The 16341-nt window shown below is 43.7% G+C and overlaps 1 protein-coding gene across 1 annotated transcript in view; it reads left to right on the forward strand.

Annotated features, from left to right (window-relative positions):
• Positions 1-16341, forward strand: part of LOC144694833 (anthrax toxin receptor 1-like) — a 183172-nt gene that overhangs the window by 63293 nt on the left and 103538 nt on the right. The window contains exons 9-11 of the mRNA XM_078565453.1: positions 2383-2443; positions 8945-9043; positions 12414-12483. Coding sequence (XP_078421579.1) covers positions 2383-2443; positions 8945-9043; positions 12414-12483 — 230 coding nt within the window. The remainder of the gene's footprint in view (positions 1-2382; positions 2444-8944; positions 9044-12413; positions 12484-16341) is intronic.

Here is a 16341-nt window from a genome sequence, read left to right on the forward strand (position 1 = left end):
TTGTCCCATTGTTATCCGAGTTCCATCACAACAACAATACAAGAGTGCACGAGGTGTGAAAGAACGCACTGGGAACTAATGTAACCATTCAAACCATTTATAAAAGCAAAATACTGCGGATTCTGGAAACCTGAAACAAAAACAGAAGGTCCTGGGAAAACTCAGCAGGCTAGAGCCATCTGTCACTTGGTCGTTGTCAGTCTTGTTAGTCTGTCCACCCCACTCCCATTAGAGCTGTACCTTGAGTGTCCTGCCATCCATTCTTAATTAGCACTTTTCTTAGATAATATCACCACCTTCAACACCTCTTTGATCCTTTTGTCTGTGACATCTTTTGATTATCTGCTCCTATCACTGCTTGCTTGTCCCCACAACCATCCCACCCTCAACTTCTCTCCCCCCGCCCCCCGCCCCCCCCCCCCCACCTTAAACCAGCTTATATTTCACCCCTCTCCTAACTATACTCAGTTCTGTTGAAGGGTCATGTGGACTCGAAACGTCGACTCTTTTCTTCTCCACCGATGCTGCCAGACCTGCTGAGTTTTTCCAGGTAATTCTGTTTTTATTTTGGATTTCCAGCATCCGCAGTAGTTTTTTGTTTTTGTCACTTGGTCGTGTTGTTCTTTTCAGAATGTTTACCGTTGTCCTGCTATTATCACTTTCTGTTTTCTTACCTTAATGACACTATCAGCACTTCCTTTAGCCCTTACCACTGCCATTAACACTTATTTTGGTCTTTTGTTCATGACATCTTTGTCAATCTCTCCTTTGCCCCCACCTATCGCTGGCCTTCTATCCAGCTTCACCTGCCCCACCCCCCCTTAAACAGTACAAATTTCATCACATTTTACTTCTCCTTAGCTCTGAAGAAGAGTCATCCAGACTCGAAACATTAACTCTGTTTTTCTCTCCACAGATGTTGTTAGACCTGCTGAGTCTTTCCAATCGTTCAAGCCATTTACTGTGATTATTGTGACCTTACTGGGTGGGCAGTGGTGGGGTGTTGGGGGTTGCTGGTGGTGGTCTCCAGTGTTGAGTCCTGATCTGAGGGTCTTGTGCACTGGGTGCATACCCCAATGTAAACCTGCCTGCTTCTCTAACACAGAAGACTTACTAAGTTTACAGGATAGTCTTGGTTGCCTGTCTCTGTGAATGTGGCAGTTTTAAATTGGTGTTGTGGGCAGATCCACAGGCCTTATGCACCAGGAAGCCAAGGTTCACAAAGCCGTCATGGGCCAACATAAATATAGTCAGCATTGGATTACAAGGAGAGATTACAGAAGCATGGCTTGTTTTCATTGCAACATAGAAAGTGAAGGAGTGATCTGACTGAGTTCTTTTGGATTTCGAAAGGAGTTCACAGGGCAGATAGAGTGAAATATTTTATACCGGTGATGGTGTCTCAAGGGAAGGTGCTGGCAGAGTGGTAATATCATTGGACTGGTAATCCACAGACCCAAGCTTCAGCAACATGGGTTCAAATCCCACTATGGCAGCTGGTGAATTTAAATTCAATGAACCTGGGACATAGCTGGTCTCGGTGATGGTGACTTCGACAACTGCCAGCTTTTGTTCTAAAAACCCATTTGGTTCAATAATGTCCTTCAGGGAAGGAAATCTGCCATTGTTACCCGGTCTGGCCTTCACGTGACTCCAGACCCACAGCAATATGGTTGACTCTTAACTGCCCTCTGAAGTGGCCTAGCAAGCCACTCAGGGATGGGCAACACATGCTGGTCTTGCCCGTGGTGCCCACATCCCATGAAAGAATAAAAGACAGAAAAAAAACAAGGTGGTATAGCCTTAATACGAGAGCCAGGCCATTCAGGAGAGAAGTTTGAACACACTTCATCACACAAAGGGAGATTGGTGTGGCACTATCTCCCACAAAAAGCAGCAGACGCCAGCTCAATTCATCATTTTAAATCCGAGACCAATAGAATTTTGCCAGGCAAGGGTAGAAAAAGGTATGGAACCAACAGGTGAATGGCGTTAAGATGCAGATCAGACATGGTCTCACTGAACGGCAAAGGTTCAAGGGGCTGAATGGGCCACTCATGTGCCTATACTCTTATCATTTACTTCCACAATATCTATCTCTGGCTCTCAACTTCTATTTTGGTGCTATCGTCATTTAATTAGGCCAGTAACAATTCATGCTGCTTTTCTTGTCCTGAAGACCAACTCTAAATATTTTGGAACTCTGTCATTCTGGAGAATTAATTCACATCTTTTTCTAAAAAAAAAAGTGCTATTATTTTCTTAAGTCACCAGATCCGCACATGTTAATGTTTAGGAATAATTACACCTCCCCAGTTCTGGCTACGGAGTGGAAAGCATTGCAAGATTGCTGATTGTTGCTTCTTTCTCCCCGATGAATAGATCCTGAAGAAATCCTGCATTGAGATTCTGGCTGCCGAGCCATCAAGCATCTGCGCTGGAGGTAAGCACTGGAGGCCAACACCAAATGCATTGAATGTTATCCTATCTCAGGGTCATTGAATCCTCTCCAGTAAAAGCATGCATCCCGCTAGTTTTCTCATTCTTATTCCACAAGAGAGCTTTTCTGTTCTTAGGGATCGGCAGAAGGTTTTTTCACTAATCCTCAGTCCACTCATGCTCCTTTCCTATTGCAGGGTTGTTCAGTCTGTGAAATCAGCTGCAGAGTTAGCTTGACATGAAGGGAAGACCTGCATGTGTTGTGAGATGATAGGAACATCTTTGACGTTGTCTTCTGTCTGCTACTCCCAGCAAGGTGCTCGATGTCCTCGATGACACACGCGTGACATGGAGCAAACTGTTCCCACGCCAACCGCTCCCGCCCCCGCCACCCTACCAACCCCCACTGCCCCTGCCCTGTGATGGCTGATTTCCAAATGGTGTCATGCAGGAAAGGACAATTTGAAGCCCGGTGAGAATGTTTCAGTGGAAGCTCATTATCCCCTGATGCCTGGCACACTGTAAAGGAGAGGCAATGTGATGTGTGGTCGATTTGCAAGGTTGAAATGGGTCTGAGAGATTGAACTCCCCTGATGTAGAGAAGGTGAAGTGGAGATTTGATAGCGGCGTTTACACCCATGAAGGGTTGAGGTAGACTAACTGAGGAGAAACTCTCTGCAGTGGCACGAGGATCGATAACCAGAGGGCACAGATTTAAGATGATTGGAAAAAGAACCAGAGACAACAGGAGGTAAAACGCAATGAGTGTTTGGATTTGGAACGCACTGCCTGATAAAATGGTGGATTCGGATTCAATAGTAGCTTTCAAATACTTGAGGGTGGGAAAAAAATTCAGAGATATGGGAAAAGTTGGACTAACCTGATAACTCCTTGAAAGAGCAAGCACAGACTCTGGGCTGAATGGCCCTCTTCTCTCTTTGGCCTATTCTACGATTCAATGGCTCATTTCATAATTGTAATGCTTGTGTCAACCAACAATGGTGGCTTTAATGCCTTGCTGGGCATTATTCCAGATGGTTGGCCTCATCATACACCATTCTGGGGAAAGGGAATGAACTAAGATTCATGCTGTTGCTGGAAGTGCACATTAATGTTGAACTGGTTGGTGGAGGCAAGTTCAACCATGAGGCTACCTAATGCCAATGCACCATTAATTCAGACTCACATGAACCAATGGCCATTTAAGGTGCACTATTTGAGTTGTCTGAGCTGAATTTCAGTGCCTTCCCTTCTTTTTCTTCTCATGAAGGCAAGCAGGGTTAACCCATGGGGCAGGCGAAGTTAGAAGATATCAAACAAAGTAGGACATTGGGAAAGATAAGGAGATATTATGGCAGGTGACAAAAATCTTGGTCAGGCAGGCAGACTTTAAGAAGCATCTTAAAGGAGGGAAACGAGGTAGCGAGGCAGATAGCTTTAGAGAGGGAATTCCAGAGATTAAGAGCCGACACAACTGCAGGCATGACCACCGATGGAGGAGCAATGAAAATCAGGGAGACCCAAGAGGCTAGAATTCGATGAGCACAGATATCTTGGAAGGTTGTGGGGTTGAAGGAAGTTCCAGAGATAGTGAGGGCAGAGGCTGTGGAAGGCTTTGGAAGCAGGAATCAGCATTTTAAAATAAAGGCATTGGTTACCAGGCTTGAATGTAGGTCAGTGAGCACAGGGATGACAGGCGAATGTGACTTGATACAAGTAAGGACATGGGCAGCAGAGCTTTGGATGAGTGATGGCTCTTGGTCTTCGTTCCCTTTGTTTTTGGAGATGACCATCTTCCAACAGCCCAAATACCAATCGTGGCATGAGTAACATGAGAGGTTCACCGAAGAGAGGTACCACAGGCTCCATCAGCACCTGATCAAGAGGTCTGCAGCTTACCAAGAGCAGCCCTCAAGCAAGATACCACCTAAGATTGCAGTCCTCATGCAAATGTCGCCGTCAAAAAAATGAAATATGCAAATGGTCTCGGCAGTTGGTATGTAATCTGACAGGAATCACCAAAGAGAGTCTCCCTGTGAAGTTTCATTCACTGATACAAGCTTGGTTGTCAATGTAGCCAAATTGTCATCGAGTTGAAGCCATGCCTGGGATGGATTCATTCTCTGGTGTTCTAGAAAATGGACTATTTCCAATGCGATGAACTGTAAAATGATTATGGCAGTGCATTTTTGGCAATGACTAACTTTTCTCTTTTGAAGTTGGAACTTAATGCAATTTTTTAAATGATCATGAAGTGAGTGCCTCTCCAACTTCTTCCCTTGTTTAAAGAGATAGTGCCCCATGTGTTTTCACTATAACTTTCAATTAAATTGTTTCCGTTTATCTTAACTGCCTGTATCCTAACTTGCAACCCATCACCCCAGTGCTTGCTGATCCACACAGCTTCTTGGCCACGAAAAATTTCAGTTTTAAACATCTCATCCTGTTGACCCTTCATGTCCCTTGACCCCTTCATATGTCTGTAACCTCCTCCAAGGCTACAACCCCCCAAGATAGCTGCAATTCTCCAATTCAGACCTCTGAGCATTCCCAATTTTAATCACTCCGCCATTGGTGGTCGTGCATTCAGCTACCAAGACCCTAAGCTCTGGAATTCCCTCCCTGAACTTTCCACCTCTCTACTTCCCTCTCCTCCTTCAAGACGTTTCTTAAAATCTACCTTTTTGTCCAAGCTTTTGGTTCCCTGCCCTAATATCTCCTGCCCTAATGTCTCCTGCCCTAATGTCTCCTTATGTGGCTTGGTGTTTGCTAACTCTCCTGGGGAGTGTCTTGTGATGTTTGACTAGGCGAATGGAGCTATTTAAATACAAGTTGTTGTTGCTCCATAATTTACACTTCAAACTCTTCCAGTCTTTCCGTGACCTCAGAGAAGTCAAAAAGGGACGAAAGTCAACCAAAGCTGCCTTTGCTCTGTCCTTCACCATCTTTGACCAGTTTGTTTTGAATAAGTTATTGGCTGTTTTAAATGAAAACAAGCAAGACTTTAATGAGAATGCGTGATTCAGTCTACAAAAAAAAAAGTAAAGCAAACCAAATTGAACCAGCTAGGATTTAATGCATTCAACATAAATGACCTAGAAATTTAAAAAGAGGGCACTGGTTTTTATTAAAGGGTGCTCAACCATTTTTTCCCCCTGTTTGAAACATGACAATGTGATCAGGTAATCCAGGGAAGAATGTCTCATCAGATGAAGGGGTTGCATCGCTCATGTGCTCTTTAATGGTGAGCGGTCACAGCCACCAGAAGCTTCCCCAGTACCTCACTGAGTGGACATCATCCCTAGGGAGATTAAATGGTAGGGATGGGCACTATTGCAAAGTTGCCCATTTTCTAACCTACACTCGCCATCCCTTCCAAGAGAGAGTCTTGCCTTCCTTTTCCCTCTCCAACTTAGGGACTCTTCAGGCAATTTGGATGACACCCAGTCCATTTCCTATTCCGTATTGCTCAATCTTGCTCCAGAAAAATTGAATATTATTGCAACATTCACTTCCAAGATCCTTAGCATTTGACAGAAGGGGGGAAAACCAAGACTCGGGTTTGCATAGCTTCTAATCACATTCTGCAAGCTTCTGATAGCAGTTCCTACCCAGCTCAATGCAGTCATCATTATTTGGTCAGCTTGTGTCTTGAATGCAGAAACACACCACAGAAAGAAATGGTACTGAGTAGTTAATTTGTCTTTTTGGTTGTACTGATCGAGGGAGGAATGTTGGCCCGGATATGAAGAGAACTTCCTTCTCTTCTAAAGTTGACATGGGATCTTTAATATCTATCTAAAGCCCCATTGGAACAGAAAGATAGGACCTAATCTGAGACCTCCTCCAAACAACAAAAGCTCCAACAAAAGCAGCTTGCCCTCAATAACAACAGTAGGATTTACATAGTGTCTTCAAGATGTATAAACATCCTGTGATGCTTGTAGTAAAAAAAAAATGGGCATCAAGTCACAGAGAAAGGTATTAGGAGGGTGAACCAGCAGCTTGGTCAAATGTGTGTTTTATAGAGTCTTAAAGGAGGATAGAGAAGTGGAGAAGGAGAAGGAGGTAGTGGTGAATACCAGAGTGTGGGACCGTGGTGACAGAAGACACGCCACCAATGGTGGGACAAAGGGGGATGGCAGAAGAGACCAAATGGATGGAGTGTTTGGGGATGCAAGTTTTGAGGTTACTGAGATAGGGAGGCAGAAGGCCATGAACAGATTTAAATGCAAGCAGGAGAACATTCATTTAATGTGTTGGGCACTGGGAGTCGATCCAGGTCACCATATCGGGGGGAATAGATGAACGGGATTTGGTGTGGGATAGGGTAGGAGCAACAGAGTGAAATGGATGAACGATTTGAGGTTGTCCAGTGGAGAACTGGAATATTCAGATCTATGTGTTACAAAGAGATGGATGAGTGTCTCAGCAGCAGATTGGCAAAGGCAGGAGACAATACAGAGATGGAGGTGTACTGTCTCTCTGATGAGAGGATATGGGCATTAAAGTTCAGCTCGAGATCAGGTTGAAAGCTGAGTTTAGGGATGCTTGTTGCAGCCAGGGAAAGGGATGGAATTGGTGGCCAGAGTTTGGAATTTGTGCAAGGATTGAGGAGGATAGCTTTGGTCTTCCCAGTTCAGGAGGAAATTTTGTCTTATCCAAGACTAGATTTTAGGCAGTTTGACAATCCGGAGGCACAGAGGAGAGGTAGGACCGGATATCATCGGTGAAGGATGAGCCCTTGCCTGTCGGTGATGGTGCAGCTTGTGGATGAGGAGGAGGAAGAGGCTAATGATTGATACTTGGGGAAGCTAGAGGCAATGATGAGGGGTGGTGGGGGTGGGGTGTTGGTGGGGGGGTGGTGGGGGGATAAAGAGGGACCACTGGTTAGGTTTCTCTAGCTTTGTCCTGCTCAGCATAAGTGGAAGCAGTTAAGGGCAGTTGAACTGAATGTAGAACAAAGGAGAGATGTTGGTAGAAGATGGTGTGCTTGACATTCTCAAAGGCTGCAGAGAAACCCAAGGGGAAAGGGAATTATAATGCATCGTGGCCACATCAGAGGAGGTCATTTGGCTTTGGCTATGGCTGTTTCAGTGCAGTAGCAGGAACAGAAACTCGATTGGAGAGATTTCACCAGAGTCACGAGAAAGATGGCTGCAAATTTGAAGGAGGTGACTATATACGTCCAAAGTGTTGAGAAAAAAAGTGAGTTTGGAGATTGGGCTGTACTTTGCAAAGTCAGAAGGTTGGATGGTGGGCGTTGTGAGGAGGGTTCGGTGGTGGGCAGGTGGGGGCCAGTGTCAGTGTTTAGAAGAGAGGGAGACACTACCTACGGAAGGGGAACCACTTACAATGTTACCATGACACTAGTGCACCATTTTCAGTTGTGCATTCTATGCTCTAAGGATACTGACCTACCACAGAACCACGTCCTGCATTTCTACTGTTTTGAAAGGATCTTGAGAAGTGAGGGCTTGTAGCTCATACAACAACATTCAGCATCTCTTTTATCATACCTTTCCATTCTGAGAAGGAACTCAACTGTCTTTCCAACCAGTAATCAGGTTGTGGGCAAAACCAGCAACTTTGTTGAAATGGTCCTGAAGCGATTGGGTGCGCCATTGCCAAATATTCTCTGATGTAGGATCTCTGTTTATCTTCACAGATTATCACACAGTTAGAAGTTCAGTGGACATTCATGCAGGGTGTCTTCATCATGATTGATGACCCCTGATCCTTGAAAACCTGGGAAACATTTACACTCAAGTTCCTAATTGGAAATTGTAACTTCCAATGTATTTGGGTCATGAATACTCACCTTCCAACCTTGTTAACCGATGAGGTTTGTTTTCCCCTCTTATCTTCATGTGAAATTAACATTTCCAGGCATAATATCAGGACCTGGATCACACTCATACTCCTCCCCTTTCACTAATCAAACGGATTGCAGAAGTCAATTGAAAACAGAGAAGGAAGAATAATATTTGGAAGGCTAGATTTCCAAAAGCTTGCTTTTAATTAAGGATTGTAAGCTTCTCAGAATTTGAAAAGAAAACAGTTAGAGCTATCTTCCACATTTTAAGAAACCTAATCCAGAAACTCAAACATCAGACCATTAGGCGGGTGGTGGATTCCAAAAAAAAAAATGTAAAAAGCAACTATGTATTGTTGTTTATTCGATGAGTAGTTGAGCACAAAGATTCCAGGTTCCATCGCCGCAATGTCCTGAGTTAGCTCAACTCAGCTGGGACCTCAGGGGAGCTGTCACAATTGGTCTGCAGACAAAAGCCAAAAGGGCAAAGAGTTTTGAAAGGTGTTCTCTCACCTCAGGGATATTACCACTGGTTTGAAAAGACCCAAAGACCGAGTAGTGCTGGTGGCCGAGAGGCTTCGCCAGCCTTCAGGTGGACAACTGGCAGAGCCCACTTCTCACTGGCTGATGCCAAACCACTGGACTTGTTGAGCACGGTTGCTTTTCTAACTTGTATTTTCTCATTCCTAGAAACATTTCAAGTTGTTGTGAAGGGTAATGGATTTTCCCATGCACGTAGTGTGGACAAAGTTCGATGTAGCTTCAAGATTAACGATACCGTGACCCTCAGTAAGTATCTCATGTGACCTCTGGGGAGTTTGAAATGTGTTTTTGTTTTCCGAGGGTCCTTTGAATCATTAAATAATTTAGAGCAACTTTGTTTTCTCTTTGATTTAAAAAATAACAATATGCAGGGCAGCTTTCAAGACTTTGCAAAATGCTGGTGCTCAGATGTTACCTATTGATTGCACTTTAATTTCACCATTTCAGCCCCCTCATCCCAAATTTCTCCTTTTCTTTCCTGAAAGAGTTGCTGAAAATGACACTCACGTTCATATGTCCCATGCAAATAATATGTCCCCCCCGCCCCCCACACCCAACCCCCATCCCCGCCTGCCCACCGAACCTGCACACCTTGGTCAGAAAGCACCAACGGATCGGATCCCAGTCAAACCACAGGCTATGGGGTTCCGGGGGCTACACTCATGCCAGCAGTCATGTGTTGTACCATCAAGGGAGCTAAATTTACTTTGTAATCTGCTGCAGCCCCACAACCCTCCGAGACATCTGTGCTCCTCTAATTCTGGCCTCCTGAGCGTCCCCAATTGCTCCGCCATTCATGGCAGTGCCTTCAGTTGCCTGAGCCCCAAGCTCTGCAATTCCCTCCCTAAGCCTCTCTCTCTTTCTCTCCACCTTTAAAACAATCCTCTTTGACCAGCCTGTCCTACAATCTCCATATATGGCTCAGTGTCATCACATTATTTCATAATTAAATGTCCCAAGGTGCTGCAGAGGGATATTAAGTTACAGGCACAATATAAATACAAGTTGTCGTTGTTTAACCTATTATATAAAATTGCTGAACTATGTTCATTGAGAGATGTCAGATGCTCTTTGTAATTTATTATATGGTGATTTTGATTAAATATTATACATATAGTGTTTATGGGATGAACAGCACAAAGGTGCTTCCTTCAACAACACTCCTAAACCTGTGACCACTACCATCTAGAAGGACAAGGGCAGCAGAGAGATGGAAACACCATCACCTAGGAGTTCCCCTCTAAGCCACACACCACCCTGGCTTGGAAATATATCACTGCTCCTTCACTGTCGCTGGGTCAAACTCCTGGAACTCCCTCCCTAACAGCACTGTGGGTGTACTTACACCACATGGGCTGCAGCAATTCACCACCACCTTCCGAAGGGCAATTAGGGATGGGCAATAAATGCTGGCTAAGCCAGCGATGCCCAGATCCTGAGAATGAATTTTTTTTAAAAAATGAACGCTCACAAGGAACGTATCTTGATAAATTACAAGTTACTCACCCAGGATTCTCAAGGCATGGGGCCCCCAAGGCCCTTGGCTGAGAGGTAACACTTCCACCTACGAATTTAACAAGAAATATTCCGGAAAAGTTGTTTCTGCCATGTTTCTAACAAAGTTAAAGTCTTGGGCACCAAAGAACCCTCAAAACAAAAGTGTGGAGCAGCATGTAAAATGAACTGTTCTGGTTCTGGTGGAAGCGGCCAAGGGTTAGCTGAGCACTTACTCCTGAAGCTTTTCTAATGATGGAATCGCATTCAATGAGAGAGAGAGAGCATTCCAAAAGCTGAAATGCAAAGCAGAGTGATAATTAAAGTAGCCTTATTTTTCAGACACCTCAAGGCTATTAAAAGCCTTTGCTGTACCCCGATGATTCTGAGCAGAATACGAGTGCTGAAGGCAATTAAAGACCGCACGGAGGTTTAATTCAGCCGCTGACATTTTCATGAGCAGTGACCCTCAGCCACCTTCCTGCTTAAGTGCTTTTCCACTGAATATTTGCACTGTTCAAGGTGAGAAATAGGGGCTGGGGACCTGTTTGAAGCCACCCAGCACCAGCCTCCAGGTCAGGGAAGTACCAAGTAAAAGGTCCCTCTGCACCAACATCGTGCTTCCAATCCAGAAGGGGAGTTTGATTTTCCATTTCCCACACTAAACATCCTGTGAGCTCCATCTCAGATTTTGAATGAGTGCCAAATTGAGGCCAGATTCTGCTATGGTCTCAAATGCACTGGAAATGAAATTCAAACTTGAATGAACACAAGCAAGAACAGATGCGTCTCTCAATTGTTCATTTTGACTGAATTCAAAATTTAGGCCACAAAAGATGAAAGGTCAGCATCAAATCCATTGACACGACCACCTGGCCTGCTAAAATACTGTGCTCATTGTACCTCCATCGTTGGAAACCAAGGCAGTACCATGCAGCAGCACAATTCCGCTATCGCATTACAGACTGTATCACCAGAAGAATGGAGTACATGGGTTTGGTATAAGTAGTACAAAATCATGAAACTGCTGTCTTCGCTTTTACCTCGTACACCTCCACAGGGACAGTGATGCATCAGTAAAAAATGACAAATGAAACCTGGACCTTGAAAGCTTTGGGGGCAAATTGACCGAGTTGCAAGCGCACCAGGAAATTGAAAATTAATTGGGGGAGATAAAAAGGAGAACAGTACCATCTTTGCAAGAACATTAGGATTAGAAGCCAAAAGAAAGACCTTGAACAAGAACTTGCATTTTTCTAGCGCCTTGAATGTGGCATTAAGATCCAAAGGTGCTTCACAGGAATGCAATCGGACAAAGTTTGATACCAAAGCACATGAGGAGATGTTAGGACAGATGACTAAAACCTTGGTCAAAGAGGTAGATTTGGTCTTTAAAGAGGAAAGAGAGTTGGAGAGGTTGAGGAAAGGAATTTCAGAGCTCAGGCCCCAGGCAGCTAAAGGCACAGCTGCCAGTGGTGGAGCAAATAAAATCGGGGATGCTCAAGAGGCCAAGAATTGGAGGGTTACAGTATTGCAGGTGTTCACAGAGATAGGGAGAGACGAGGCCGTGGAGGCATTTGAAAAGAAAGATGAGAATTTGAAAATCGAGGCGTTGTTCTTAATAACAAAGGCAATCTGGGACATGGTGAGAAAAGCATTGTTGCTGATTGAAACAATAATTTGTCACCATCGACAGTGGTGGTTCTTTTTGTGAGAATGGAACACATTGCCATTATAAATAAAGATACACATTTAGAACAGGACATCTTGAGAAGACAGCAGCAAGACAAATCTACCGGATCCAGGAAATTGGCTGACCCAAGTGGCCTCTCATTCAACCGTTATGGCTGGTTTGGCAATAGCATGCAATGAATAATTGCAGGAAAAATACCAGGTGGTTCTTCAGCATTAAATAAAAGAAAAATCACACGAAGGTTTAAATGCAAACCAAATTTTGTTTGTTGAATGGTGTTGTGGCAAGATACTAATTAAAATATCTTAACCAAGTTTACTGTCTTGCAAAAATCTGGCCTCCAGGGGAAGTGTGCGAGTGTCTGAATTTCTTAAGTGGTCCTGACATTCTTCACAAGGACTCAATGGGATTTTTTTCTTTCTCTTCCAGTTGAGAAGCCTTTGGTGGTAGAAGACACCTATTTGCTCTGTCCTGCACCAGTACTACAAGAGGTTGACAGGTACATTGAGATTTTTACTCCTCACCACCCCACCCACCAAAAAATGTTTTGGTAGCTGGATAGAATTCTTGGTACCTTAGACCATGCCAGTGCTCAAAGAGATCATTATCAAGTCAACCTTGCCTGAGGCACTCAGTGAGTACTGCAGTGCAAAGATAAGGTAAAAGAAAAAGAAAAACTTGGATTTATACAGCACTTTACCTGACCACCGGACATCTTTAAGTGCTTTACAACCAATTAAGTACTTTTGGACTGTGGTCACTGTTGTACTCACAGAATTGTTAGAATGCAGAAGGAGGCCATTTAGCCCATCATGTCTGAACTGGCTCGCTGAATGAACCATTTATTTGGTTTCACTCCCCCACCTTCTCCCCGTAACCCTGCACATTCTCCCTTTTCAGATAACAGTCTAATTCCCTTTTGAATGCTTTGATTGAACCTGCCTCCACCACATTCTCAGACGGTGCATTCCAGACCTTAACCACTCATTTTGTGTAAGGTTCTTTCTCATATCACTTTTGCTTCTTTTGCTAATTAGTTTAACTCTGTGCTATCCTGCTCAGGAATAAGAACAATTTCTCCCTATGTTATAGCACAGCCGATGGTAAATACTGAATTGTTCAAACCCCAGAGGGAAACTTGAGACAACTGCCACAACTCTTTTTGCAATTTGTATGTTTTGAGATGCGGGCTTTGAATTCAGTAGTAATAAGACCACCGATATAGATAGGTTGATAGTTAGGGCAAAAACTTGGCAGATGGAGTTTAATGTAGGAAAGTGTGAGGCTATGCACTTTGGTAGGAAGAATCAAAAGGCAGACTATTATTTAAATGCAGAGACTCCAAAAAAGTGCAACGCAGAGGGAAATGGGTGTTCTTGTGCATGAAACACAAGGTTAGCAAGCAGGTGCAGCTAGTAATTAAGAAGGCAAATGGAATTTTGGCCTGTATTACTAGGGGTTTGGAGTTTAAAAATAGGGAAGTCTTGTTACAACTGTACAGGGTGTTGGTGAGGCTGCACCTGGTATACTGTGTACAATTTTGGTCCCTGTATTTAAGAAAGGATATACAGCATTGGAGGCAGTTCAAAAGAGATTCACTAGGCTGATTCCTGGGATGAAGGGGTTAACTTACCAAGAATAGTTAAACAGGTTAGGCCTTTATTCATTAGAGTTTAGAAAATTGAAGGGTGATCTTATTGAAACGTACAAGATTCTGAGGGGGCTTGACAGGGTAGATGTTGAGAAGATGTTTCCACGAGTGGGGGAATCTTGAATTAGGGGACATAGTTCCAAAGTAAGGGGGCACTCATTTAAAACTGAGATGTGAAGGAATTTCTTCTCTCAGAGGGTAGTGAATGTGTGAAATTCTCTACCCCTGAGATTTGTAGAGGCTAGATCACTAAAAGTATTTCAAGATGAGGGAGATAGATTTTTGAAATATTGGAGAGTTGAGGGTTATGAGGAGCTGGCGTGAAAGAGGAGTTGAGTCAACCCCTTCATCTCAGGAACCAGCCTCATCAATCTCTTTTGAATGCCTCCAATGCCAGTATATCCTTTCTTAAAAACAAGGACCAAAACTGTACACAGTACTCCAGGGTGCAGCCTCACCAACACCCTATATAGTTGTAACAAGACTTCCCTATTTTTAAACTCCAACCCCCTAACAATACAGGCCAAAATTCCATTTGCCTTCTTAATCAGCCATGATCTTCTTGAATGGCGGGGCAGGCTCGAGGGGCCAAATGGCCTACTCCTGCTCCTATTTCTTATGTTCTTATGAACCTTAGAGGTTTTTACAAAAATAGATAAAATAATTTCTCTTATTAATAAATGTTTAAAGCACATACTTATGTCTACAAATTACTACTATAATAACTTCTAAATCCCCTAATTAATCCGACTCCCAGTTGCACCTCCATTAAGACAATAGTAAGACACATAGGGCAGGATTTTACATCCTGCAGGCAGGCGGGTGCATGCCCGACCTGACCGGGTGTAAAATCTCACGCGATGATGTCAGGCGAGTGTCCCGACATCATCGTGCACTCTCGTGATCTTTCGGTCCGTGGGTGCATGCGAGAGTCAGCAGCGCGCCTACCAACAATTAACAGGCCTATTAAGGCCCTTAAAATATTAATTAAGTTGTCTTTTTCGCCATGCGGTTGGCGGGTGAGCAAATAGACTAGGTGGCCTTTGCATTTTTTATGAAACATCATCCACGGGTGGGATGAGGATTCCAACAGTAAGTAAAAAAGACGAAAAAAAATTTCCACTTCATTTTAAGCATGCCCCTCTTCATGTGACTGAGTCACATGTGGGACATGTTTATATCATTTATTAAAGTTTTATTTTCCTTTGTCCAAATCTTCAGCTTCCTGAAGCACCTCTGTGCCCTCAGGGAGTTGTCAGCGCACGCTCCCCAGTGCATGTGCAGACTTCCGCGCTCACCCTCCTCCTGCCCCCACCCTGGCTCTGCTGAGCCTTTCAGCGTGTCTTTTATGCTGGCTGGCCACTAATTGGCCATCCAGCGTGAAATCACAGTCAGGGCCCGATCGCTGGCGCCGTTCGTTGTAGACAGCAGATTGAGGCATAGGAGCTGAAGGATTTTCACACTTGTTAGATCTTAAAATGCCAGCCTTTACACACAGCCTTCTCTCCTTTATACATATTTTCCCCTTTGAATGCAAATTCCCATTGCTTCACTATGTCTTTGGACTTTACCTCATGGTACCAATTTTACCAGTAATCTTTGGGAAAAATAAACACACTGTTTAACTTCTGCAGGTTAGGTGTAATATTTCACTCCCTCTTTTAAATTCGAGCTAGTCTAGTTTATTTAAAAATGTAAATGCCCTTTTACACCTTACATTCTAAACTTGCCCCATGTTTACCTACTTACCATTTCAAATCTAGCTTATCTTCTAATATATCAAAACCTTCAGGCCAGCAGTCTTTAATCCAATTAAATCACACACACACACACACACACACACACACACCACTATTTTACAATAAATTCCAATAGCATTATTTTATCTTACTAACACCCTGTCTACTCTATCTCTCATAATTTTGAATACCTCCAACAAATCTCCTCTCAATCTCCTATTCTCCAAGGAAAACAGTCATAACTTCTCTGATCTATTTAGGTACCTGAAGTTCCTCATCCCTGGAACCATTCTCGGGAATCTTTTCTGCAGCCTCTCCGATGCTTTCTCATCCCTCCTAAAGTGCAGTACCCAGAACGAGATGCAATACTGTAGCTGAGGGCGAACGAGTGTCTTCTATAAGTGTCTTATGAAGATAGATTGGAGAAGTTAGGACTGTTTTCTTTGGAGAAAAAAAAGGCTAAGAGGAGATTTGATCGAAGTATTAAAAATCATCAGGGGTCTGGACAGAGTAGATGGGGAGAAACTGCTCCCACTTCTGAAAGGATTGAGAACGCGAGGACAGAGATTTAAAGGGCAGAATTTGACAGCCCCATCGCAGCTGGGTTGGGGCTGTAAAATGTGGCGAGCCATTCAAAAGTCGGATGACGTAGGCAGGGCCGTAAAATCTTGTTGGCGTAAAATTGCGCCCAAAATGTCTGATGCAAGTTCAACATTACATCCTTGCTCTTTTTTGTATTCATTCACGGGATGTCAGCATTTATTGCCCATCCCTAATTGCCCTCGAGAAAAAAAAGCAATTGTTGAACTTGTAAAAGATACTAGTTCAGCCTCAGGTGGAGTATTGCGTCCAGTTCTGGGCACCGCACTTCAGGAAAGATATGAAAGCATTGAAGAGAGTATATGAAAGGGTTTAAGAAGGTAGACTGAGAGAATATGTTTCCATTTGCAAGGCAGACCAAAATTAG

Source organism: Cetorhinus maximus, chromosome 20, assembly GCF_964194155.1.
Source record: "Cetorhinus maximus chromosome 20, sCetMax3.hap1.1, whole genome shotgun sequence".
Taxonomy (NCBI): Eukaryota; Metazoa; Chordata; class Chondrichthyes; order Lamniformes; family Cetorhinidae; genus Cetorhinus; species Cetorhinus maximus.